The sequence below is a fragment of the Tiliqua scincoides genome, chromosome 5 (genome assembly GCF_035046505.1).
Source record: "Tiliqua scincoides isolate rTilSci1 chromosome 5, rTilSci1.hap2, whole genome shotgun sequence".
Taxonomy (NCBI): Eukaryota; Metazoa; Chordata; class Lepidosauria; order Squamata; family Scincidae; genus Tiliqua; species Tiliqua scincoides.
This window is the reverse complement of record NC_089825.1, coordinates 80,626,099-80,653,845: the sequence shown is the minus strand read 5'-3', so window position 1 is coordinate 80,653,845 and position 27,747 is coordinate 80,626,099. Positions and strand designations below refer to the sequence as shown.

The 27,747-nt window shown below is 45.4% G+C and overlaps 1 protein-coding gene across 1 annotated transcript; it reads right to left on the bottom strand.

Moving 5' to 3' along the window:
- Window positions 1-14: 14 nt before the first annotated feature.
- On the bottom strand, window positions 15-19,985 carry HROB (homologous recombination factor with OB-fold). The gene is made up of 11 exons (XM_066629250.1): window positions 19,948-19,985; window positions 12,606-12,656; window positions 11,229-12,335; window positions 10,388-10,471; window positions 7,493-7,630; window positions 5,670-5,778; window positions 5,006-5,091; window positions 3,178-3,327; window positions 1,759-1,795; window positions 1,277-1,366; window positions 15-88 (listed from the first exon to the last, which is right to left on the bottom strand). The coding sequence occupies exons 1-11, from the start codon at window positions 19,948-19,950 to the stop codon at window positions 15-17; spliced, it is 1,929 nt and encodes a 642-aa protein (XP_066485347.1). The 5' UTR covers window positions 19,951-19,985.
- Between the last annotated feature and the right edge of the window lie 7,762 nt (window positions 19,986-27,747).

Below are 27,747 nucleotides of genomic sequence, written 5' to 3'. Positions count from 1 at the left end.
GCACTAGGGAACCGTCACAGCCTGCTTTGTGCATCTGAGAGGCAGAAAAAGTCATCAGGTAGTTCTCCAAGAAGCTGGTCTAAGTCATCTGCACGGACAGAACAGGCAGTGTCAGTCAGGTTGCTAAATAGAAAATAGGTCACCCCGTCCCACCACTCAGGGATGCATGTGGGATGGTGTCACTATAGGCACGTGGAGCTTCCCAGAACCTCATCTGTTTTCTTCAATTTAAGGCGAAAACATTTCAACCACTTTTCCTCACTGTAGGCAAACTTGCAAGTGGTGACCTCCAATAAAACACTGCAATGTATTCCAGCAGCCCTTAAGCAGGAACGGTTTGGTCTGGGACTCCTTGGAACAAGGGCTCTCTTATGTTTCGGGCTCAGGGGATATCTTCGTCCTTTCCCACTCTCCTGAAACTTCCCCCACTATGCTCTACAGGGCTAAAGTGCTCAGTTTCAGGGTTGCCATTATTACTGTACAGTGAGGCTATGGCACTAACGGGGGAGGAAAAGGGTGTCTTTGCACATGTGCATCCCCAATCCCAACATTTGCCTAATTGATTCTGTAAGTCAGTAATTTTCAACCAGGGTGTACATTGGTGCGCTGCAAATGGTCCTCAGGTGTGCAGTGGGAGTTTGGGGATCATTTACTAGTAGGGCATTTGGGGGATGTGAAATCCCCACCAGCAGCATGGTGTACCTTGTCAATTGTCAAATAACTGATGATATTTCTTGACAATTTTAGCAACTTGTCAGTGTGCTGCGAGAGAGAAAAGGTTGAAAAGCATTGCTGTTAGGGGCTCAAGGGCAAGCAAGAGTAGAGCTCACAGAACAAAGTCTGTTCTGTTACTAGCAAAAAGCCATGGCATGTTCTTCTTTGGTTTCATCCCCTTCACCCGGCACTGCTGATCTGATCTCTCTTCACACTCCCATGAGGACTATTGTTACTCCCATGAGTAACTCCCATGAGTAACTATTTTTAAAAGTAACAGCTAAAGTTCTAATAACACCAGGTACCTTATTCTACCTTTGTATAATTAACCTACAGTTGATGCTCAGAGGCCAAATCCAGGCCACTGCATATCACCTGCCAATTTGCTAGCTATTGGATATTTTAGTGCAGGGAAAGCTGTCAATACCTGGCCCTGAGGCAGAATCTGGCTCATGAAGACTTGTGTAACACATGCACCCCATTTTCTGGACAATGCAAAGGTGGGAGTGAGGAAAGACAGGAAGACAAACATTCATCTCTTGCTGTTCAGGAACATATTTACCTGAATCAGCCTTTTGAGTCTTTGGGGATGGTACACTCAACATGGATTTGCCTACTCCACAGGACCCAGGTAGTGATGGCAATGACAACCCTGTTGTGGATGCGGATGCATCAGGGCAGTGGTTCTCATCCATCTCACACCCTTGTCTGCTCCCACAGTGTGTTGTGGCCATGATGATTGGGAAGTCTGCAGGAGAACCCGGCTGGAATTCTGACTCGACCTGCACATACATGATCCCAAGAGAAAGTTAAGTGTTTGTTTGAACGTTTTGCACACTTTACCATTGAGTCTTGGGTCCCTCCCCTCCAACTGGCATCATACCATCACTGGTTCCCAATATCTCTGACCAAGTCACATCACTCATCTACACTGACAGATGGAAACTCTCTAAGAACAGAGGCAGAGGTGTAACCCAGGCTCTGCTACCCAAGATACTATTCAGCGAACCTGGGGCACTCTCCATATAAGATTATTTGCTTTACCTTTTGTATAAATTAGACTGAATACTTTCAACAGGGCCTGGAAAGAGAAAGAATGCACAGGGAACACAATCTTCCACTCACTAGGAAGGGTAGGGCAATGTGTTTCAGGAACACCCCCTTTTCCATCATTGTCTTCCTTCACCCTCATTTCTTACCCTACCATGGTAAATTGGAACTTCTTGGAAAACTACATGAATGTGTGGAGTGAACCCTTCTGTTTTTTGTTTCACTTCCAACATGCTGTACTGCAGTATAATGAAATAGTTATTTATTGTCTCACACACTGAGAACAGATAAGCACTGTTGATACCCAGATTCACACCTTGGGAGCCAGAATGGCTTCACTGTTAAGCTGCATAAGCAAAATGGCCAGGCAGGCCAGATTTTCTCCTCAAAGACTCCAACCTCAGGCGCTTTGGATACAGGGAAATGAGCCACTGTGAGCCTTATGTAGGATGTGTAGTAGTTGTGCCAGACATAGCATAACCCCAGTAGCAAGAGTCCAGCAAACAATGGGCCTTCCTGGCCAGATACAATCAGGCAATTGCTACCCTAGCTAATTCAATCAAGAGAGCCTGGAACCCAAATGAAATGGCTTAACTTAAACCTGGGAGACCTGTGTTTAAATCCCGTTTTTGCCACTGATTCCATTTGTTTTATTTCCTGCTCTTCAGCTGGAAGAGCCATGATGGTGTAGTGGTTTGGGAGTTAGACTTAGACCTGGAAGATACATATTTATATCCCCGTTCAGCCATGAAGCTTCCAGAGTGACCTTGGACCAGTCACTATCAACCTAACCTACCCTTCAAAGTAGTTGTGAGGACAAAAGAAGGAACTAAGTGCACCACCTTGAGCTCCTTGGAGGAAATGGGGTGCTGTATAAGGATGTGAAAAACAAACAAATGTTATCACAATAATAGTCTGTCCAACTGTTAGATGGATAGTAAGAACTGGCTCAAGATCACCCAGTGAGTTGCAATGCTGAGTGGAGATTCATTCCCAGGTCTTCCCAATACTAGATCAACACTTTAATCACTGTACCATCTATTTAAAATTTCAATACAAAGTCCACATGTGCAAATTTTCAAACCAAGGAAAACTGAATTTTGTGACCTACATATTATGCATGTTTCTATATTTTCTTATTTGGAATAATCAGTTCTGCCATTTTTAGTATTGTGCATAACCCTAAAGAAGAGCAAGGATCTAGCAGGGTACTAATACCCATCTCCTTACTATTGGAGATCTTTCATCCACCCTCTGGCTCCTAAAATTTCCCCACACATATACATTATAATCAATCATAATGGCTCCAGTGATTATGAGCTTCATTGTTCCGAAACACACAAAAAATTCTTTTTTTTTTGCGCTTGCCACACACAGCCTTCCTTATATCCATCTAACCCTGCTGGACCCTACCTGTGGTGGCACCATCTTCATTCTTTCCCTAATGTCAAGGCACAGCTGAGGGGGCTTCCCACTGCTTAGTCCTGGTGGATATATCTTCACCAAGTTGTTGGGTGTCACATTGAGGTAGTGGTTGCGATGGGAAGGAGAGAAAACGCCCACCTGTGAAACCAAAGCAGATATTAACCCTCCCCCTTTCTGATTCCCAGTATCTACCTATAGAGTATATCAAGCCATTATGTGCAGATTTCCCAACCTGCTTGAATAATCTCTAAGCAGGTAGAATTTACACAAACATATGGACTTTTTAAATCTTTGACCAGCAAAACACAGTTAAGTGTCTTTCCAAATGATGTCGCTTTTCTTTATTGCACTAGGGGTACATATATTCAGTTGCTAAAGAAGGGGTGGGGAATGAAATAAGACTGTCTAATTGAACTTCTAGTTTAGCCTAGAAGGGAAAGTAACCAATCTGCTAACTGTTCTATGCAATCCCTTGCCAATACAAGCCAGCTTGAATAGCACTGTCTTATACTATTTCCAGAAGATGTATATTCTCACCAATAATAGATATTCCAATGGAGAACACCTCTCTGCAGATTCTTGCAGATGTCATTTTGGATACTTAAAAGTGTTCCAGGTCAGTGTTAAAGGTCACTGACCTGGAATAAATGGAATATAGAGGTGGAGGAAGTCTCTCAGAGATGACAAGTTCAGGTTGTTCAGGATTTTATAGCTTATTCTAGTGACTAAATTATGACAAAACTAAGCTAACTCGAACTGTGGGTTGGGACCCACTGGTACCCACCCAAACTGTGGGTGGGTCCCCATTCATTTCAATATATTATTTGTAATATATTAGACAATGCCAGTTGCAGACCTACCATTAGGTCCGATGGGGCAAGTGCCCCAGGCGCAAGCCTCTAGGACCCCTCGGAAGCTTCTTTGAGGCTCCCAACGGGGTCGGAAACTGTGTTTCCTAGAAGTACTGTTTATAGAGTTGGAGAACCTCAGAGAGGCTTCCCTGACGTGGACTCAGGTTGTGTGAGGCACCGTGAGCCTCAGGTGAGTAGGGGGGTGGATTTCCGTGAGGGGCAGCAGTGATAGCCTGCGGAAGGCGCCATCGCAGATCTTTTCCCCAGGCGCAGGGCTGGGGAGGTCCATTGCTGCTTGATGCTACCATGATATGTGACTGCATTTAGGGAAATTTTACAGATCTGTACTTTTAACAGGCTACTATGTATATACTTTTCACAATAATAGTCAATGGGACTTCTGGGAAAGTGGGTAGGATTACAGGCTAGGATTGTTAAAAATTTCCCTGCTTTATAATGTCACTTCTGGTCATGACATCACTTCTGGTGGGGCCTGACAGATTCTCATTCAAAAAGTGGGTCCCAGTGCTAAAAGTTTGAGAACCACCAGTTTATTCTGTTAACACCACAAAAAAACCAGTATGGGCATGAAAAAGGGGGAAGAATTATTTTATGAATTTCTGTGTCCTCACAGTCAGTTAATAACTTGCTAATGGCACTCATGATGCATTTCTCCCTTCTTCCTGCTGAAATGTAAGCTTCTCAGGACAGGCACCTGCCTTTCTGTTTTTGCTTATGCTACTCAGTGCCTCATTTGCAATGGATGTGCTAGGCGGACTGAGAAGGGAACATGCAAGACAAAATATCGCTCAAAATATTGTGTTTTCAACTATCAAAAATAGTCTCCATGTAACAAGAAATAATGTAAGAAGATCTAGGTGAGTGTTTTTTAAAAAAATAAACTTTTTTTGTGCCATGGAATTCAAGAAAGTCTGCCCAGCCTTGAATGCCTTGCTTCCTAGTACCTGCTTTAATAGAAGTACTGCACCAGCTTTAAATTCATTCTCCTTTTCCTCCAGTAACAGGCGATGTACCGTACCCTGCATTTCCCCTACATAGCAGAAGACATAAGTACAACATCACAGTGAGTCCAAAGCAGAACTACATTAGCATATTTCGCAGTGTTCTGCCACAGAACATGAGATGGAAGGGAACAAGGGACCTGGCCAGGGAAAAACTCATGCTTTCCTGGCTTGAGAAACAGCTGGTAGGAGCAACAGGGGAACAGCAACTGCCCCGATCCCCAAAACCTATTTACGTGGTGGATTTAATCAACCCCTAAACATTTGGCGTCAGTATCTTAGAACTAAGAATATGTGGATCCAGCACAGAACTGAACAAATAAGATGAAGTATTTATCCAAGCTCTGAAAAAGTCTATTGTTCAACTCTCAATCTCCCATTACAAGGTTAGGACTCTCTTACACATTTTACTCAGCATCAGTAGTTGGTGAGCATATCTGTGGCATATGTTGACTGCTGCTTCCTCTCAGTGAATGAAACAAGCCCTGCCCCTTCTACAAAACTTAGAAATCGGGAAAGGGTAACAGATTGTACCCATGTTGTACATTACAGGGAAATGCAACACCCTCCTCCTCCAACCACTAAGCTAAGCTCTTTTCACTCTTACCGGTGGGGTCTTTGAACACAGCACCTGCATCAACGTTGGTCCGCATGAGTGATTTAATTATGACTGCCATGCTGGGCACCTTGTTCTTGGGAAGCTGCTTTAGAGCTGCCTAAGTGGAAGAGAACAAGCAATGGAAACTTGTCTGTGGAAAGCTAGAGGACAGACAAACTGAAGCAGGAGTTAGTGTGCCTTTGAGTTAAGAGAAGCAGGACGGGAGCATTTTAGAATATGGTTCCTCCAGCCCTTTGCAGTGCAGAGGCACATAGCAGAATGACTGCTGGTCAAAGAAAAATCATTGCTAGCCTCTGCCCCTCTCCTTGAGAAAGGTAGTGGGATAGATAGCAGGTAAATAAGGATGGTTGTCTAGCAGCTACCCACACAGATCTCATCACTCTGGAGAGGGAGCACAAAGGAACAGAGGACGGATAATATTTGGATAGATTTCTGGAGGATCACAGGTTACAAGCCATGATGGGTACATATAGTCTGAGATTAGCTGGTCGCTCAACAAAGAGGGGTGGGTAAGAATTTTTTTCTGTCATTTGAATTGGCCATGGATGGCAGTTTTTTCATGCACCCCAGACTGGTGAGGGAGGGAAGGTATGTTCAGTAGGTTTCATGCGTTAAAAATTGGTCACAGTGTTTTAACAAATTGGCACAAACCCAAGTACAGTCTGTTGTCTTCATTGGGGGTGTGTGCAAAGGTAAATAGAACACCAGATGCAGGGGAGCAGCAGTGAGATGCAAGTATCTTGTGTGCTCCCTGAGGCAGCTGGTGAGCCACTAGGAGATACAGGAAGCTGGACTAGATGGACCCCAGGCCTGGTCCAGCAGGGCTCTTCTTATGTCCTAACTTAGCATTTGTATAACATTTCTGAGGGTGCTAAGTGCTTCCTATGTATAGGCTTGATGTAATCCTTACAACACCCCATAAGGTGAGGAAGTATTACTGTTCCTATATTTAAGCTGGTGAGTGGATGCTGAGAGGAGTGGCTTGGCAGTGTTCTTCAACCTGTGGATCACAACCCCAATGGAGGCATGAAGCCTCATTTTGGGGGTAGTGGTTGTGGCAACCTTACAAAGCCTGTGCAAGAGAAGGCTTCTATCCAATTCAGTAATGGTACTGCCTTATCAAAACTGAGTTCCTGATATAATTCTGCACAGCCTCTTTTCACTGTCTTGGCCTGCAGCTCTTAAGGTCAGCCCTGCTCAGGCTACTAATTCACAGGGTTGTTGTGAAGACACAAGAGGGAACAGGGTGAGCAGCAATGGGGCGAGGGGGTGGGTGGGATTGGCTGTGGATCCCCAGCTTCATGTTATTTTAGGGGTCATGGCACAAAAAAGTTGCCTCAGGTCAACTAGTATGTTAATGATAGAGATGAGATTAAAACCAGGGAAGACAGCTCAGTCTCCTAGGCACTATGTACACTTGCTTGGGATATGTGGCTGCTGCCTATCAGCTAGTTTAATTTCTAATAATTTCTCCAGCTCTCCACTACCCCCCCCCCCCAAACTAGGCTTCCTGCAAATGTGGAGCTAGCAGCTCTGTCTAAGAGAAGCGGGCGGCAGTATCCTGCAACACAGCCCTTCCTATGACCTCTCTTGGGCTGAATTTGGAAGGGACAACAAATTATCAGCTCTTCCAAACCTCTCTGTTAGAACTCCAGTATTATCTTTTTAAAGTGTTCTTGTATTTCTACCCTGCTCTTAAATTTGACTTTCAGTGGTCTTCATTATACATTACTGCTCAGATCTACACCTGCTTGGAGTTTGTACAGTCATTGAAGCAGAACTTCTCTACCTCCAAACCATGCCTTGCCTACCTTCCGAAGCACCATGACCACGCTGTATGTCCTAAGGAAGCAAGATGGATCTCTCTCGTCTAATCCCAGCTCTGTTTTCATGGTTACCCAAGGGCCTCTTCCAAATTCATCAATTGGCTGCTGTGAAGCAGGCATTTCCTGAAAGCACACAATTCCAAATTAAGATATACTGGCTTAAGCCTACCATTGGGTGACTTGCTCAGCACCAGGGAGACACATCATTCACAAGAAAGCTACTTTGCCCAATAAAGAGCACACAATATTGTTTCACCACTCCCTCTGCTGCCCCAGAACCACCCTCCTCTCAACCTATCCCTGCCATCACCCAGCATTAAATATACAAGTTGTTAGAAACATTTGCGTACCTGGGGGCAGGGGGGGAAATGCCCGGGGCGCCACCTGTGCTTGGCCTTCCCTGGCTCTCAGAAGGCCTAAAAACTGCAAGTGACATTTTTAGGCCAGGGGGAAGGATTTTGCAGTCCTGGCCCCAGGTGGCAGAGGTCAGGATCACAAGTGGTTAGAAGAGCAAAAGTCTGTGTAAGCCTTTGCATTTCTATAGCTCACTCCTTAAACGCTTAGAGCATTTCTCAGCAATCCTTACAATTGCTCTGTAAAGGCAGGCCAGCATTACCCTATCTTACAGATTAAGTGGGACAGGACTGACCAACAATCTGCCTAAAACCACTGTATTCATGGGAGTGTCAAGTCATAACTCAGGCTTTTAATTACAGGTCTAGCCTTGTTATACACAGATTTTTTATACACAGATTTGACTCAACATGAATGGCCACTGCAAATGAGAAGGAATGTGCTGATCCCTGGAGAAGGGGAAAAATGCATCCCTTTAAAGTCAGTTTTAAAAAACTGAACAGTCCTTTAACAATAGCCTTCTTAATGAGAGAGAGAGCACGCAAGCGTGCAGCTGGCTGACAATCCATCAATCCTTTTCTCTCCAGCACCCCCCCCTTCGCTCTGAGCACATGAAAGAAAGGTGATCACTTTGCATTGGTGAAGGAAGGACTGAGTGAAGAGCCTTTGTAAGCGCTTGGAGGACAACTGATTGATGGACTGTCTTCTTAATGACTCTTATCTTACATCACAAAGGTCAGCAAGGCTGTTTTTAAATCACCTGAGCAAAGAAACTTTGTTTTATAAATTGATTTGCTATAGTGCATTTTTTGCCATCCTTGTGAGTGCTTGGAATGGAACACATGCAAATAATGAGGCTCAACCTGTACTACACTGCAACAGCAATCAAGGTTGGATAGCTCTTCGATACATACTCTTGACACCTTTCCCAGCTGTGGTATCTATAAATGCCTTACTATCTACCAATGCAGTCATTTATCAGTTATGTATCCACAATAAATATTTGTTATTTATCAGCATGTCTCTCCTTGTTCATCTTGAATTCTACAAGGGAGAAGGACTTCATTGATCTGTTACACTTCCCAACCTAGCTATCCATCATACTTTAACAGGGAATGTCAGGGATTGAACCTGGGATCTTACATATTCAAAGCTGTATGTTCAATCACTAAACTATGGCTCACTTGGACTCAAATGCTCACTTGGGCACAAATGCTGTTCACTTATAGGATCATTGCAATAACTGAGTTTTAAAAAGAAAGATGACAAGCTTCAACCTTGAGGTAGCCATACTGCACAAATGCCTCACAAGCTACACAGAATTCTCAAGCCCTACCTTTGATATATTTCATCAGGCAAAGAAAAAGTGGAACTTGCGGCTCCCCGAGGCGGCCCAGCGGCTGCGCGCCGCGGCTCTTGTAGAAGCTGCGTGGGCCACGCTTGCTCATCTAGGCCGCTGTGCGGTCTGTGCCCTGCGTTAGGCCCCGCGCCAGCACCCCCAGCAACCCCATCGCCTCGGCACCCGCCTAGCCTGGCCGCCGCACCCCTCCCGTTGGCTGAGTGCGCCGGCCAATCTGTGCCCGCGTTCAAACCGCCCAGCCAATCCGCCTTTTTCAGGGCTGATCATGACTTGCTGCTAGAGGGGCTGTTGACTGATTCAGTGTTGACCCCTTACTCTGTCAGTACTCAGTATAAAATGTTGAGTACTATTTTATAAAAAAAAACTCAACAGATGGGCCTTGAGGTCGATCTACAAGGAGCTCCCTCTCCTGAGGTTATCACTAGACTTGTGAAAACCAGACTATATGATATAGAAAGGCAAGAGATTCTAGGCGCAGCACAGAAAACATGTTCCCTTCTGAATTCTCAACTTAAAATTACAAGTGGTCAACAACCAAAATATCTGTCCCTCCTAATGCACCCCCTGGAGAGAAGGGCCTTTACCTTGCTACGTTGCAATGTGACCCCCTCTAATGACTTACATGGCAGATTTAGAAACGCCTCCTGGGAAGATCGTTTATGTAGCTGCAATTTAGGCGAAGTAGAATCATCCACACATATTATGTTGCACTGTTCCAGATATCAACCGCTAAGACAGCAATTTCTCTCTCCCTTGCTCCATGCTAAAACACGGCATTCTGAGAAAGCTATAATTCAATTCCTTCTAGCAGGTGATGTAGAGCATACAACCCTCTCAGTCGCACAATTCCTAAATTTGAGTAATCTGAATCGAGCCAAGCTTTCTGTACCAACTAACCACTGAGTAGATTACATCTTGGCAATATCTGCAGAGTAACTGATTGTTTTCTGTTTTTTAAATAATTCATGTTTGTATGTAAAATGTAATGTACGTTTGTATCGGTGTGTACACGTAGGTGCGCACATACACATATATCTGTGTACTACTTAGGTTTATATTCTCTCTACGGTTTCTGTACAGTCTTCACCAATCAAATGTTTATGCCTAATAAAGGTTTTTAAAAAAAATATTTAAAAAAAAGAAAAGAAAAAGTGGAAGGAAATTACCTCTGTTTGTAACTTTGCTACAGCCCCGTGAGTTGGTGTCTGCGGAGCTGAAATCAGAATCTCTTCCAGGTTTTTCCCATCAGGCTTTTTGAAGAAACAAGAAAAAAATATTTTAGGGACAGATTCTTGCTACTGTATTCCGCAAGGGGTTTTTTATATATTGCAGATTCTACTTTTTCTTCTTTAAAAAAATGGAAGCCAAGATTATGAGGATGGTTGCTTGGTACTCTGTACCAAATTCTGTGCTTCCAAGGCACCCACAACACAACACAGCCCAAGGAATTATAGATGCCAATGGCACACAGCTGGACTAAATTACCGAGTTTTACCTTCTGACCCACAGAAACCACTCCCTCATCAAGTGCACAACTCTGTCCCCTTGAGGCAAAGGCCTATCAGAAGAATATGGGCAAAGGTTTTCCTTCCATTCCCAATTCTGCCCCAATCGCCACCCCAGTTTTAGCTTTTTTAAGTTGCTGAGGTTTTGATGGTGGTTTTTATTAATTTAAATTTGAATTTTTACTGTGATGATTTGCATATTTTTGAGTTTTTTATTAGGCAAAGTGAGAAACCCAACAAAGCATTTAAAGAATTCATTCAGGCAGTCATGAACAATCCCTATCACCACCAGGGCATCCATTTCAAAGCCAGGAAACAGCTGGAAAATAGCAGCATTTACTCCCCATTTTGAGGATTGGTGGTGGCAGACTCACAATGAGGATACAGCTGAAAGATACAGTAATCATATTCTACCACACAAACAAAAGTTGGGGCAGCTGCATCCCCCACACCTGTGCATATATAAACTGTAAGTGATCTTGTGCCCCACTAAGCCTCTTACATGATGTGGCAGAATGCCTGCAGGCCCAGGGAAGCGACGAGTCTTCGACCGCGAAGGTAGGCAACCTGTTAGCTGAGGTGTCTTGTTAACCGCTGTGACCAGACGGACAAGGTGGTTTGTGACCACAGGTGTCTGGAGGTTTCCAGCAGATCCAGTTGAACAGGGAGCGTTAGGAGTGGCAGGTGGGGTCACTGTAGGTCCGTATGCAGTAAGGAGCTGAGCACCACTACTGGCCATTCTAGGCATGAAGCTGTTCTGACTGTGTGTCTGCGGTGTGGCTGGTCTCAGCGGGGTATTCATCGAACAGGAGGGAGAGTAGGATCTCACCAAAGGTGCTTGAAAAGGCTGCTTAGGTGTCTGGTAGCTGAAGTTTGGATGGGCAGCTAGGCTGGTGTTTAGGTTAGACTGGGACAAGCAGGGTCCCATAGTGGTGGGTCTCAGAGCTGACTTTGGAGATGCCTTCACTGGCTGGCCAACAACCCCCACTGGGGTTTCCTTTCTAGTCTTGTCCAAGTGCAAAGTGTCTGACCCAACAGGGTTCATCGGCATCATTGAGCTTGCTGTCCGTGGTCTCTTGGCAGTGGCCACTCTCTCACTAACACTGTTGTCCTCCATCTGCCCCTGAGATTTAAAGTCAAACCTGGAAGGCTCCTGGTGTGACAGTGAATCAGGTTTGTCCAGATCCATGCATGCATTCAAGAACAGCTCATTGTCAAGGTCCTCACCATGAGGGGCACCCCCAGTGGGGAGTGCTGCTGGACGTCGGTTCACGAACTTGAACCTTGTGCCTGAAGTGCAGTTTGATTTACATTCAGTTGACAAGCTTGCAAGGTCCTTCTGAACTTTGGAGTTGCAGGGAGATGTTGTCTGGTTGCTTCTGACATTGCTGGGGCTGTTATTCTCCCCAAATTTTAGTCTGGAGTAGTTTGGTACCTGCAAGACAGGGAATGTAGTCTCTGAAGGGCCAAGAGTGCCCAAGTCTTGAGTAGGTATGGGGGGTTTGCTGGAGGCTGTCAACCCAGAAGAGAGAGGCCTCAAACATCTCAAATTGGTGGGGGTTGGACCCAAGACCTGCTTCTCCACATCCTTCACAGCAAGCAGGAAATCCTATCAGAAAAAGACAGAGATAAAAATCTTGCCATTAGGCACTATTCCTCAACTCCAGACATTTAACTTCTTTTCCCCAAATCTCAAATTCTCACAAATGAAGTTGAAAACTAAAAGTTCTTTGCCCCGGACTTGGTCAGCAAGGGTCTGCCTTGGCTCGGATCTTCCAAAAATCACATGTCCCCTTGCAAGTAAGCAGAAACGCTTTCCCTCTCCACTAGATACCCATCTCCCCCACTGTACAGCTAAAAGTTACGAATGTTCTCTTACCTCATCTTCAAACTCTGCTTCCACAGAAAACAGCTTCTGCAGACTACAGGCCTATGGACAGAAAAATAATTGTTGACAAGCTTTTCTCTAACCTCAGTGGCAAGTTTCCCCCAGTACATAAACGCATTCTTTATCAGCAGTTTTGAAAAACATGAAAAGTGTGAAGATCTTCTCAATCTGCAAACCTACACACACATGTGAGAGTGAGTGTTGGAAACCTAGGGGGGTTTGGGGTGCTCAGAGTTCTTGATTCTCGAACCCTAAAGCCCTCAAGGCCCCACTGTTCAGTAGTACTGCCACCACCCTGTATGTGCCAGTGCCTCAGTCCAGGGACACTGAGACCCTCTAGGCTTAATTCTATCCCTTGCAGGCACTGAGCTCTTTCTCCAATTAGAGCTTCAGTCCTCACCTTACTAGACCTCAATGAGCACTTGGTAGCTTGCTGAATGGCTAGGCAGGATTCTGAACCCTTGTCCCCAATAGACAATGAAACAGCTTAGTAAAAGGTATTTTAGTTTATTAAGTACTGTAGTTGCCGGCGTATAAGACGACTGGGCGTATAAGACGACCCCCCAACATTTCCACTCAAAATATAGAGTTTGTTATATAATCGCCGTATAAGACTACCCCCTCTTCCGCACACCTTCCACACACCAAATAAAAGGTAAAAGAACATCAGATTTTATTTCAACATGTTAATTTATATTCAAATGCTTATGACATGCAGGAAAACTGTCACAAGGCTGTATGTTATCAAACATGTACAGTAAACATAAAACAGTGCAAGTTTATTAAACGTAATTCACTAAAGACAACACACTCCTCTCCTCCTCAGCGCAAGCAACACTCCAAGTGGACCCTATGGACGGGTAGATGCTTCTCAGGAACACAGGCAGGCAGCCTTATGGTTCATCTCCTTCACTCTCCTTGTAGCTTAAGTGACAACCCTGACAGGTTGTGCAGCAAACTAACATCTGGATCCAAGTGGCAATCCTATGGATTGTACTCAGAAGCCAGCCTCACTCAAGTTTTAGGAGTGACTTCTAAGTGTGGATGATGGTGGCTGCAGACACAGAACCTGCGGATATGGGGCCTGCCTGTGGTGCAGGCCAAGGAAATGCATGTGGAAGGAAAACAACACTGGAGAGGCTGGTCAGAACCCCACAGGCGGCGAAGCCTGGCAAGGGGCAGCACAGCAGCAGATAAACCTCTATTGAGGCCAGAAAGTGCTGCACCTGAATGCCAGTCAAACAGCAGACCAGGCACATCACCGCCTTCACGAGCCATGAGCATCCGCCTGCCGAACGTGGGAATAGAGACGGTGCCACTTCGGGGGAAGGTCTGAAGGTCTTACGAGCCCCGCCCCGCCCCGAGCGAGCAGAGAGGAAGAGACTCACGCGCCGTGCAAGGTCCCCTTCTTGCAGGCCTTGCCAGGCGGCTGTTCAGCCTTGGCAGCGGGCGGCGGCTCCTCGCGCTCCTGGCTCCGCCAGGCGCTGGGGCTGTTGCGGTGCCGGCGCGGGTACTCGGCCTTCCGCCGGCGGGAGGCGGCAACCGCGGCAGCTGCTGCGGCCCGGCCCCGCTCGCGGCCCCCCTGGAGAACTCGGCTGCCGCCAGACTCCTCCCCTCGCTCGGCAGCAGCTGCGGTTCAGTCCGCTCCTCCTCCCTGGCCGGCTGCTCCTGCGGCGGCGGCGGCTCTTCCTCCTGGGTCTCTGGCTGCTCGGACGCCCCCGGCATCAGAGCAGCGGGCGGGGGAGACCCAGCGGCGGCTCTCCTCCAGCGCCTGACAGCAGCACTGCGCTCACCCCGCCTCTGCGCAACAGATTCCCTCCTCCCGTCGCGTGGGTCCAGCGCCACTGAAGTGCACCCGGCGTATAAGACGACCCCCCACTTGGAGGCATGTTTTTCAGGGCAAAAAAGTCGTCTTATACGCCGGCAAATACGGTACATAAGGTTACATAAGGCAGCAAATGCTAGAGCAGGGGTGCCCAAACCCTGGCCCTGGGGCCACCTGCGGCCCTCGAGGCATCTCAAGGAGGCCCTCAGGAAGCCCCCAGTCTCCAATGAGCCTCTGGCCCTCCGGAGATTTGTTGGAGCCCACACTGGCCTGACGCAACTGCTCGCAGCGTGAGGGCAACTGTTTGACCTCTCACATGAGCTGTGGGATGAGGGTTTCCTCCACTTCTTGCTGTTTCACATCTATGATGCAGTAGTGGCAGCAAAGGAAAGGCCAGCCTTGCTTTGTGCAAGGCCTTTTATAGGCCTTGAGCTATTGCAAGACCTTCATTCATTCATATAAGTTTGCCTTTAATATATTCATTTATGTAAACTTATGTAAATTGATTCAAATTTTAAATGTAAATTAATTCTTTTTTCCCCAGGCCCCTGACACAGTGTCAGAGAGCTGATGTGGCCCTCCTGCCAAAAACTTCGGACACCCCTGTGCTAGAGGCATAAACATCTAGGAAACATAGCAGCAATAAAATAATAAAGCCAGCTGGCTATCTCTATTAATCCCTATCTCTCACCTGGGTCAGTTACTCTTGTAGATCTTTTAGCTCCAGGCTACCTATGAGGCCAGATGCCCATGGTGGACAATGGAACTCAAAGCATGCAGGATGTTGCACCCAAAAACTCTGCCCAAGAAGAACCCAACACACCCCTTGGGGCACTCATTATTATACTTCTTATGCTAATAGTGCTGAGGTGACTTCATACTTAGACTGTCCAATCAGAAACTTTTGAGGACAGAACCTTCTTAAAGTTGGCCTGGTTTCTAGCCCCTCATAGTTCTTTACCCCTCCCAACTGGAGATCCATAGCTACATTCCATCAAGCTTGATCAGGCACCTCTCCATCTACTAAGGTGTTAAACATTCCAATGGGTGGTAATTCTTGTTATCTGTCCTTTTTGGCCAGCAAAGGAGAAACAGCAATGTTTTTGTTTATTTACTCACATTCTCGCAGCTAGGAACTGCTAGCCACTTCTCCGTTACTGACCAAGTTTGGTTCAGGCTTCTAGTTGAGGGTATTGGATAAAGTTATGGAGGACAGGTCTATCAATGATTATTGATCACAATGATTACGTGCTACCACAAAGTTTAGCAACAATACTTTACATCTCAAGATTTCCCTGCTAACTGGGTAAGAGGTACTTTTTAAGTGGGTGCTCTTCTTTTATTTAGCAGGGGGAGAGTAACTGACCCTCCTCACTCTAGTGGCTGTCTGCTGGTGTTCTTTTGCATCTTTTTAGATTGTGAGCCCTTTTGGGACAGGAAGCCATTAGTTGTTTGATTTTTCTCTGTAAACCATTTTGTGAACTTTCTGTTGAATAGCAGTATATAAATACTAAGAACATAAGAACATAAGAACAGCCCCACTGGATCAGGCCATAGGCCCATCTAGTCCAGCTTCCTGTATCTCACAGCGGCCCACCAAATGCCCCAGGGAGCACACCAGATAACAAGAGACCTCATCCTGGTGCTCTCCCCTACATCTGGCATTCTGACTTAACCCATTCCTAAAATCAGGAGGTTGCGCATACACATCATGGCTTGTACCCCATAATGGATTTTTCCTCCAGAAACTTGTCCAATTCCCTTTTAAAGGCGTCTAGGCTAGACGCCAGCACCACATCCTGTGGCAAGGAGTTCCACAGACCGACCACGCGCTGATTAAAGAAATATTTTCTTTTGTCTGTCCTAACCCGCCCAACACTCAATTTTAGTGGATGTCCCCTGGTTCTGGTATTATGTGAGAGTGTAAAGAGCATCTCCCTATCCACTCTGTCCATCCCCTGCATAATTTTGTATGTCTCAATCATGTCCCCCCTCAAGCGTCTCTTTTCTAGGCTGAAGAGGCCCAAACGCCGTAGCCTTTCCTCATAAGGAAGGTGCCCCAGCCCCGTAATCAGCTTAGTCGCTCTCTTTTGCACCTTTTCCATTTCCACTATGTCTTTTTTGAGATGCGGCGACCAGAACTGGACACAATACTCCAGGTGTGGCCTTACCATCGATTTGTACAACGGCATTATAATACTAACCGTTTTGTTCTCAATACCCTTCCTAATGATCCCAAGCATAGAATTGGCCTTCTTCACTGCCACCGCACATTGGGTCGACACTTTCATCGACCTGTCCACCACCACCCCAAGATCTCTCTCCTGATCTGTCACAGACAGCTCAGAACCCATCAGCCTATATCTAAAGTTTTGATTTTTTGCCCCAATGTGCATGACTTTACACTTACTGACATTGAAGCGCATCTGCCATTTTGCTGCCCATTCTGCCAGTCTGGAGAGATCCTTCTGGAGCTCCTCACAATCACTTCTGGTCTTTACCACTCGGAAAAGTTTGGTGTCGTCTGCAAACTTAGCCACTTCACTGCTCAACCCTGTCTCCAGGTCATTTATGAAGAGGTTGAAAAGCACCGGTCCCAGGACAGATCCTTGGTGCACACCGCTTTTCACCTCTCTCCATTGTGAAAATTGCCCATTGACACCCACTCTCTGCTTCCTGGCCTCCAACCAGTTCTCAATCCACGAGAGGACCTGTCCTCTAATTCCCTGACTGTGGAGTTTTTTCAGTAGCCTTTGGTGAGGGACCGTGTTCAGTAGCCTTTGGTGAGGGACCGTGTTAAATACTGTTAATGTTAATAATAATAATATCAGATCCAAGGCAAAATGTATGCTCTGCTTGTGGGCTTCCCAGAGGCAACTGATGGGCTACCATAGGAAACAGGATACTGGACTAGAAGAGTCTTTGGCCTGATCCAGCATGTACAGTAGTTTCAGGACAGCCCAAAGGAAGTCCTTACACAGTGCATAATGAGAACACAGAAATCATCATATAAAATGCAACAACTTAATTGGGATGGCTTTTTTAAAGGATTAGATAAATGCATGGCAGATTTGTCTATCAGTTGCTATTAACCACAATAGCTAAATGAATCCTCCTTGTATAGGGCCAGTATACCCCTGAATGCTGGATATGGCTGGGGGTTCTTGTCACAACCGCCCTGCTTATGTGCTTCCTGGAGGCATCCAACTGGCCATTGCTGGTAAAAAGATGCAGGACTACCTGGACCTTGAGTCTGATCAGATTATTTATTCTTTATTGCTACTATTACATATTTAAAGCTGTTGAATACCAAAAGGAAGTTTCTTTTAGAATGGAAACCTTCATATTTCCATCTAAGAGATCAATATTAGGAAACAGATTAAACTGCCCCTTAATACACTTCAAAGTCTCCTTTTATACACCCCAGACATACAAAATAAACTTTCTCTTACCATCTTGTCAGATGGAAAAATATTTTGTAGTCACACAAGGTCACTACCATTAATCTGTAATTCTGAATACGTTAAGAGCATCCACTGCCAAAAATAATGGGGAGGGGAGGGTTACAAGTCATAGTAGGTATGTGCAAGCTCTTGGTTTTAGAAGCAGGCTGCCTCTGATGCAGGGGAGGGCACCAGGACGCAGGTTGTGTCTGTTGTGCGCTCCCTGGGGCATTTGGTGGGCCACTGTGAGATACAGGAAGCTGGATTAGATAGGCCTTTGGCCTGATCCAGCAGGGTTCTTCTTATGAGAGAAGAAAGGAGGTTTAGAATAGCCCAGGAGGTGGAAAAGTATCAAGAATAAGAAATTTCCGCCCAGATAAAAACACTGATCCACTTTAAAGTAAGAGAAGCAGCCAACCACCAGTAAAATAAATTCCATTTTAAGTAGCTTCTCTTCTGAAATACAGAAAGGGAGATCTCCTCAGCTTTCCCCCTATAGGAGTTGGTGGGGGGGGGGGAGTATCTCCGTCTTCCTCACATAACTTTACAAGGAAACTGGTGACAGATTAGTAGTTACTGGCTATGTTTCTAAAGGGAAAGGGCACTGTTTTTTGTTCCAGAATCATGCTATAGTGAAAGCCATTACATTTTGGGGGGGGGGGGCATAAACTAATATGATGCTAAATGTCATCATTAATCACCACTAATATATACCATTGATCCACAGAATTCAGTCCTACCGTGTTCAATGTGACTTACTAAGATGTGTATACACAGGGCAGCAGCTTTTAGTTAGCCTGAAAAAAATGGCTTCCTGTATTACCATCTTAAGATCATCTAAGAGTAGCCATGTAAATCCTAATGTCACAAAAACAGACTCTTGTGTCACTTTAAAGTCCAATAGAGAATGACAGCCCACTTTGCAAGATACCTTACATTAAGTGGTCACCTAAGTAGGCAAGAATACACACACATGGGATGGTGGCAGGATGTAAAACAGCAAAGCTCAAAGGTTACACACCAATAAGCCTGCACACAGCCCAGGTGTAACAAGGAAAAAAAGTGACCCACTCATAATAGCAATAACTGACAGATACACACAGAAGGAAAAACAATATTAAAAACCTGTGGTGAGAGAGAAGACCAGAATCCAAATTAAGACATATATATAATTTTTAAGCTCCTTTAGAACTATCACATATAGCAAGCAGGGCTTCCACCATTGTTAATGTAACTAATGGATATATTAATTGTTAATGTAACAATTGCTATTTGTTAATGTCACTAATGGACACATCTGTGTAGTCCTCCTTATGTAATGAGTGCAGGCAATTGTGATATTTGTCCACTAAGAAATGTGTGTGTGTGAGTGAGTGTGAGAGAGACCACACCTCCTAGTGTATAAATAACACAATTGCCCGCATGCACATTACATAAGTGTGTTATTTGTCCATTAGGAAATGTGCATGCGTTCGTGTGTGCGTGTGTGTGTACGCAGAACCAGTGTACACACACACATTTCCTAGTAGACAAATAACACACTTATGTAATGCATGTGCAGGCAATTGTGTTATTTGTCCACTAAAAAGTGAACACATACACACACACACATTTCCTAGTGTACAAATAACACAATTGCCTGTACAAACCACACACACACATTTCCTAGTGTACAAATAACACAATTGCCTGTACAAATCACACACACACACACTTCCTAGTGTACAAATAACACATATGTAATGAGTGTGCAGGAAATTGTGTTATTTGTACACTAGGGTGTGTGTGTACATTTCCTAGCAGACAAATAACACAATTGTCTATACAAACCACACACACATTTCTTAATGGGCAAATAACATACTTATGAAATGAGTGTGCAGGCATTTGTCCACTAGGAAATGTGCGTGTGGTTTGTACAGGCAATTCTGCTATACACACACATTTCCTAGTAGACAAATAACACAATTGCCTGCACACTCATTACACAAGGAGGACTACACAAACGTGTCCATTAGTTCAATTCACTTGTACTGACAGTCCTCTCTGCCCACCCCTCCTTTACCATTGCAGCAGCAGGACCCAGGCCGAAGTCTAACGAGAGCAGGCTGAGAAGTCGGTGAGCAGAACAACAGGCCCCAAACCTCCGCCCCCTGCATGATTCGAACCAGCCGCCTTATTGATGACGGAAGGCACCCTCTGGGTGCGCATGCGCAGTTCCTTCACCTATTTAAAAAAACCAATCCCCGTGGTTGGTAAGCCGCCCTTTGCCAGTTGAAGGGCCAAGGAGTGGCTCGTTTCTTTCAGTGCGCAAGCGCGCCGCCCCACAACGCTTTCCCCTTGAATAGAGATATTAAAACTCTAGAGTGACAATTCCATTGTCTCAAAATACAACACAGCAGAGATTTTCAGCCACTGAGCCAAGGCACACTGGTGTGCCATGAATGGTCCACAAGTGTGCCACAGAAGTTTGGGGGAGGGTCATTTCTTAGGAGGGCCATTTGGGGAGTTTGAGGGAGAGCAGAACCAGTGTCATTCTTCAGTCAGCTGTTGTTAGGATCAGGTTTTGCTCTTGCCACCAGGGACGGCTCCAAAGGGGAGGGCCCTTGCATGGCGCATTTAGGTGCCTGCAAAACTTACTGCTTTGCATCCCCCTAGCTATGCTATTGTAAGCTGGCACTAATGCATTTTATTTATTTGTTATTTCTAAGTCTTAATCTTCATTTTTTAAAGTGATAAAATAAAATCTTTAAAAAACTGATGGAGTGCCTTGACAGTTTTAGCACCTTGTGTGAGCTGAAAAAGGCTGCAAATATCTTCCATCATCAGGATGGAAGTGAGCAAAACAATGGAGAAATCCAGAATTTTATGGCAGCCGTGACTGGACAGCAGCGAGTCTGTCCAGAAACAAGAAGCAGCAGCAAAGAAAAGTGGCTGCGGACTTCTTTCTTTACCCAGTGTATGGTTAATCAGGGGAACTCCTTGCCACAGGATGTGGTGATGGCATCTGGCCTCAATGCCTTTAAAAGGGGATTGGATAAATTTCTGGAGGAAATGTCCATCACAGGTTACAGGCCATGGTGGGTATGTGCAACCTCCAAATTTAAAGTAAGGAACCTAAGAGTGCCAGATGCAAGGGAAGGCACCAGGATGCAGGTCTCTTGTTTTCTTGTGTGCTGGACTAGAATGGAACTTTGGCCTGATCCAGAGGTGTTCTTCTTATGGTCTCTTCTAACTCAAATGCTGTTTCAGTCTATGATCCTCATATAGCACAAATGTGTGTGACTGTGAACAGTTTGTTTTATTTTATTTTATTCCTTCACTTTATATTCTGAGAATTATATCTCATCAGTTCAGAGAAACAGCATTTTTTGTCAACATGCCAATAGTCCTATTGCAAGGAGCTAACAAACTAAACACAATATTAGTTGGCGGGTGAACAAACAAGTAATAGCCCACTCCTAGCCACACTTTCCTGGAAGTAAGCCCTATTGGCTCTAATGGAACTTACTTCTGAATAGACATGCATAGAATTGGGCTGTCAATCTCCAAATGCCATCCTGAACATAACATCTATTTTAAAAGAAAAGGAAGAGCTCATTCCTAACTGCAGCAGGGATATTGTCTCTCCAACTCTGCAAACAGATTTTAAACTCCCAGGCTTTGGAATTCTCCTCCTCCGCCTCGACCAGCAGCTGCAACAAGCACAGAGTGCTGCAGAGTTGTTTGGGTTAGAATCAGTGTTTCTCAGCCAGTGGTATGGGTGGTACTTGAGGTGGTTTCCTGGTGGCACACACAGAACTCCTGCACCCCTGCTGCTCAGCAGCAAGTCCAGCAACACAATGTGACAAACAGCAGTAGGAGGCTTGTTCTGGCGGGCAGAGCTCCAAAGCATGCTTTTCTACACTCAGAAAACCTCTTCCATGTACCCTGAGCCTCTTAATGACATTTTTCCACGTCACATCTGGCCTCCCAACCTGGAAGAAACTGGTGATGCTGTCATCACCAGTTACTTCCAGTGATACTTCCAATAAGTGGACCATGCAAAGTGGTATGGTGGAGGACAAACATTGAAAAATATTGGGCTATATGGAAGGAATACTTGAACCTGAATGAGATGTTGAGTTTACACCAGTCCTGCAATGTCAATATTGCAAGTTAAGGATGGGACTGAACCAACTTAGATTTCTAGCCCAAAATCTGTGATACAAAACACCTTGCAGGTCACAACAAAGGCTAAGGGCACAATCCTAACCAAGTCTACTTAGAAGTAAGTCCTATTTTGTTCAATGGGGCTTACTCTCAGGAAAGTGTGGTTAGGATTGCAGCCTAATCTACTTAAATTGCTTGCTGAGATGTACTCCCTGCCCAAATTTAGCATCCAACTACATACATAAGCCTTGAACTTCTCAGACTTGTCATACAAATGCATTAGGGCCCAATCCTATCCAACTTTCCAGCACTGATGCAACCGCAACACAGCCTCGAGGTGAGGGAACAAATGTTCCCTTATCTTGAAGAAGCTTCCATGACTGTCCCCCACCGCAGGATGCAGCACATGCCCCATTGGCTTGGCTGCATCAGTGCTGGAAAATTGGATAGGATTGGGCCCTTAGACTTTGAAGTGCTTACAACAAAAGAAAGCCTCATATCTTTCATAGTTCATAAGACCTGAGTTAGAAAGAATAGGAAGGAACGCCTGTCTTTGTGACTATCTTTTGTTGAGTGGAGTCAATGAAGCTATTAAAGGCAAAAAACCTTATCCAGCGCAAGATAGGGCTACGAAGTGGCTCAGCCGAAGGTAAAGGGGAACTCTTCCCTTTACCCCTGGGTAAACCACTGCAGCACCTATGGGTTTCCTTGGACTTGGCCACCTCCTGGGGTGATACGTACAAGTCAGAGGTGAGCGGAGCAGCTTGAAGGCTACTTAAAGGCTACCCTTAAGGGAATTTCTGCAGACACAGAGCCTGCTTGGAGTGATCTTCTGCGGAAGCATCTCTCTGGTGGAAGGTTCCACAATTACCCGGATGTTAGTAGGTTACTGAGGGCTGGAATGTTAAGGCTTCCCTACCACCATGCTGAGGGATAAGTAAAATCTTCCAGCAGGCCAGATGTGGCCCCCAGGGTATAGTTTGGAGACCTCTGCTCTATTACCAAAGCTTTTGAGGATTAATAGCCCCATGGGCAAAGGTAGGAAAGAGTCAATCACATTTTCCAAGCAAAGTAAGTCCACTCAGCTCTCTTCCCAGCAGCTCTGGTAAGTCAATTTTCATGAAAACTTGTTATGTCCCTGGGCAGATTGGTTTTGAATGGACCATAATATACTGGATGAGAACCACTGTTCTCTTTTGAGTGATCCATAACATAATGTACTGGAGAAGTTATTAAGTGTTCTGTGATGCAAAGGCAGGAACCATCTAATAAAACAACGAGCAATGAAAAAAAGAATCAATTTTTATTAAGATTTAATAAAAAAATTTCCATTATAATTCAGAGTACATTTGTTCATTTTATCCTGCAACGCTGTTGCTAACTTTGATAGAAGGCCAATGTGAGAAGCAACAAGATTGTGTGACATCAAAAATGTTGTCTTTGCAGGAATAAAGACTCTGGAGGAATATGCTGTTCAAAGTGCCCATTCAAATATGTGTTGAACTTACTCCTGGTCAAATGGGAATTAATTCTCCTCTATAATCCTTCCATCCCTTTCTTGAATTGGACCAGATGAGTCAATGTAATCATAAGGGAGTTGATCACATAGACATGCTCCACATTTTCTCTTGCTCGTCTCTGGTGCTTGGAACTTTCCAAGAAAGAAGTTAGGGTGGAAGCAGCCAGAGACTGCTCAGACTACCATCCCTGATGTCATCCAGCTGGAGCAACGATGGCCACCCTATAAGAATGTTGTATTGCAGGCAAGGGAGAGTTGGGGTCTATAAGGCAAGAATTAGGAGGGCTTGCAGGCCTGGCTGTGTTTGCCTCTGTCCAAGAAAAGTGCCAGATTCTAAATAGACTCCCTACAAATCCACCCTACAACTGCAGCAAGAACCCTTCTGTCTCCACAATATTACTATAGGAAGTCAGGGGCCATTTTGAAAAGGAGACACAGGATATCACAGTGCGCTATTCTTCTACTCCTTTGTTTATTCTCTTTTCCACCTTTGTTTTCGTGTGGAAAGAGTTGAAAACGTTGATTTGAAGATATAGTTCCTCTGCATATAAAAATGTTTTCACTTTCTTTTCTTCCCCATTTCACTCTCCTATCTCTGTCTCAGATTACAAACAGATCTGAGTTTTTAAATCATTCTTCCTACCTCTGCTTCAGTTTTCCCCAACACCCTTTTCCTTCCTTCCTTCCTTCCTTCCTTCCTTCCTTCCTTCCTTCCAGTTTCTAACCATCTACCTGTTTTATTCCTTCCATTCCATTTCCCACCATCTCTCTCTTATTCATTCTCCCTTCCATGATCACACTTTTCTACCACTTGACCCTTTCATTCCTTTTCACTGTTCCTTCCCTATATTCACTTCCATCACTATCTTTTATTTCTCATTCTCTCTTCAAATTTTGGTGAACTCAGAGCCCAATCTTGAAGACTGGGTGTTGTGAACTTGTGGTAAAGGAAGTTCATCAGTGCTGAGCCAGCATCAATAGGTGCTGACCCTCAGAGTTGTGCAGATGGGTAGATGGTGATCCTCCAGCACCAGCCAGCAGTAAGACTCCTGGGGCAGGGGGGGGGGAGGCAAGGAGTGGGTGGAACAGGGCAAGGGAGGGCGGAAGGGGGGAGGAACAGGCCCAGAAGAGGGGCAGAGAGGAAGTAGCCTCTGCATCCTAACACCCCTTGTGAGCTGGGTGACCCAACACGAGTCTCTTTCTCCTCAGCCCTGCATGTACTCAAATGCAGGCGCCAAGCGGAGGAGACAAATTGCCGCTGGTTGCTGCCTACTTGGAATAAGGGAGCAAATGCTTCCTTTCCATAAGGTGGCCTTTGGCAGTAGCACAGCACAGCACCCACAGGATCTGGCGGTCAGCATCTTGGGGCCACTAGAACCATGGGCACTGGAAGGCTTAGGATTTGGCTGCCCATTTGGCCACACTGAGCTCTCTTCTTTCAGTGTTTTCTTCCTTACAGTATCAGGCTCAATGTGATGCCCCATGGCTCTATTTTCTTTCTCCTGTCTTTCATTATTAGGTTTTATTTGGTCACTATTTACCTGTGCCTTATTCTGTTTTTCCTATATTATCAGGGTGAAAGTGGCCACACTGAGCTCTTTTGCCTTCCCTCTGTTCTTTTTACATTTTCAATCTCTATTTTGACACTAATTCTTTCCTTTATTTCATTTTTTCTATCCCACCAGTTAGCTCCCTTTTATTGCTTGTTTTCTTTCTTTTTTTGTCAGGCTCTATTGGGCCATTACTTATGTGTCTCATTTCTCCTTCCCTATGAGCTTTCCCAATTCCAGCTTTTTCCCCTTACAAAATCAGGCTCAAATAGCTCTTTTTTAATTCCTCCTTTTCTTTCTTCCTTGATCAGGCTCAATTATGAGGCCACCATTGACCTGGGTCTTATTTCTTTTATTTCCTACTGAGCTCTCCCTCATTCCACATTTTCTCCTATTATGAGGCTCCATTTCTCCACACTTCTGTCTCTTTTATTCCTTCTCTTCTTATTACATTATGAGGCTCTAGTTGGCTACCACTTAGTTCTCCCTTTCCTTTTTTCCCAGTGAGAGATTCCATTTTCCTTCTCTGCTTTTCCTACTTTACCTGGTTAAAATTGGCCATCTATCACTTCTTCTGTATTCCTTCTTTCCTTTCTTACATTACCAGGTTGACTTTGGCCACACTTTGCTTTCTTTTATTCCTTTTTTCCTTCTTACATTATCAGGCTCGGTTAGGCCATCACTTACCTCTGTTTTATTCCTTTTTTCTCTTGACCACCAAGCTCTCCCCTATTCCTCCTCTTTATTTTATGTCATCAGGTTGAATTTGGCTATACTTAAGTGTAGCTTTGTTTTCTTTCTTACATTTTCAGGCTCTGTTTGGCCACTACTTCCCTGTGTCCAATACCTTGTTTTTCTTTCCCACTGAGCTCTCCCTTATTCCTTCTTTATTCTCCATCCATATCAAGCTCAAGCCGATGACTTTTACATTACTCTTATTACTTCATTTCTCTCTTACCGTATCACACTGTACTTGGCCACTTGGCTGGCTCCCTTTTATTCTGTCTTTTTTTTCTTTGATATCAAGGTTAGTTTGACACCACTTAGCTCTCATTCTATATTATACTTTCTCACTTTATTACCACAATGAATTTCAACACACTTAAATCTTCTTTATTCCTTCTTTTCTTTCTTAAATTAATCTAATTTAAGGGCTGCACTTGGTGGCTCCCACGGGTGATTGTGTGCTCATGCAACAAGAGCAGACTTACCCAGCAGCTGCATTCTCACAACTGTGCCGCAGCACGAAGAGCAAACGACCTGGGCAGCTGAGAGCAGACAGCCAGGCGTGCACTGGTCCTCAAATTTGCAGGAGCCAGGAGTGAAATGGCAGATGGAAGGGGTGGGCCTTTCAAAGATGGTGAAAGGGAAGGGAACAGAGGCTCTACAAGGACCATAAGAATGCTTCAGCACTTTAATTTCGACTCTGCTTTTTTTACAGAAGTCTGGAGAGAAAGATGTCCAAAGGGACAGATATGAATCATATGGCTCTGACTGTCAAAATGGGGGTTAGGCAAGGCAGACAGTCGAATTGCTGAGTTGGACTGCGCTGGGTGGCTGGATTGAGTGTAGGATGGGTGGCAAAAAGCCCTGAATATAATAGAGCAGGACATATAACCAGGGTATGGAAAGGGGAAGCAACCAGCTATAGACCAGGGAGAAAGCAACGAGCTACAGACAGGCTTTAGACCAGGGGAAGGCCCAGCACACAAAGGGGAAAGGGCTGCACCAGAACCCAGCCTCATGTCCAGGTCCCTGAGACAGCAGTCACGACCCCAGGAAACCAGGACTTCACCACAAAGGGAGAGGGTCACCACAAGGACCAAAAGGATGTGCCAACACTTTAATTTTCGCCCTACAGCTGATAAGGGAGTCAGGAGAGATTTGTGGCAGCAGGGCCCGGGCTAAATCATATGGCTCGGACTGTCAAAATGGGTGATTGGCGAGCAAAGAGGAGGGTGGCTGAGTTGGAATGGGCTGGGTGTCTGGCTGGACTGTACTTTGAGTGACAAAACTCCCTGGTGTGACTAGAGCTGGCTTTGTAATCACGGTCTGCAAAAGGGGAGTGAACAACCTCAAACCCTTGCCAGGAAAAGGCCCAGCGCACAGCGGGGAAAGGGTTGCGCCAGAAACCAGCCTCAAGTCCAGGTCTCTGGGACAGCTACCCCGACCCCAGGAAACCAGGACTTTCCCACAAAGGGAGAGGGTCACCACCAGGACCAAGAGGGTGTTCCAACACTTTAAGTTTGACCCTACAGCTGATAAGGGAGTCAGGAGAGATTGGTGGCAGCAGGGCCCGGGCTAAATCATATGGCTCTGACTGTCAAAATGGGCGGTTGGCGAGCAAAGTGGAGGGTGGATGAGTTAGAATAGGCTGGGTGTCTGGCTGGACTGTATTTTTAATGACCAACCCCCCTGGTTTGACTGGAGCAGGACCTGTAACCAGGGTCTACAAAAGGGGAGCGACCAGCCTCAAACCCGTGTGGGTGGAAGACCCGGCGCACTGAGGGGAAAGGACTGCGCAAGAACCCAGCCTCAAGTCCAGGTCCCTGGGACAGCAGCCCAGACCCCACGCAACCAAGACTTCCCCACGAAGGGAGAGGGTCACCACCAGGACCAAGAGGGTGTTCCAACACTTTAATTT

Bases quoted from the DNA above. Each gene is read 5' to 3' on its own strand.
- HROB (XM_066629250.1), bottom strand. The intron at 12,336-12,605 runs GTAAGAGAACAT...TTTTTCTGATAG, and splicing joins AAGCAGAGTTTGAAGATGAG to GATTTCCTGCTTGCTGTGAA. The intron at 1,796-3,177 runs GTAGGGTCCAGC...TTCTCTTTCCAG, and splicing joins TGAAGATGGTGCCACCACAG to GCCCTGTTGAAAGTATTCAG.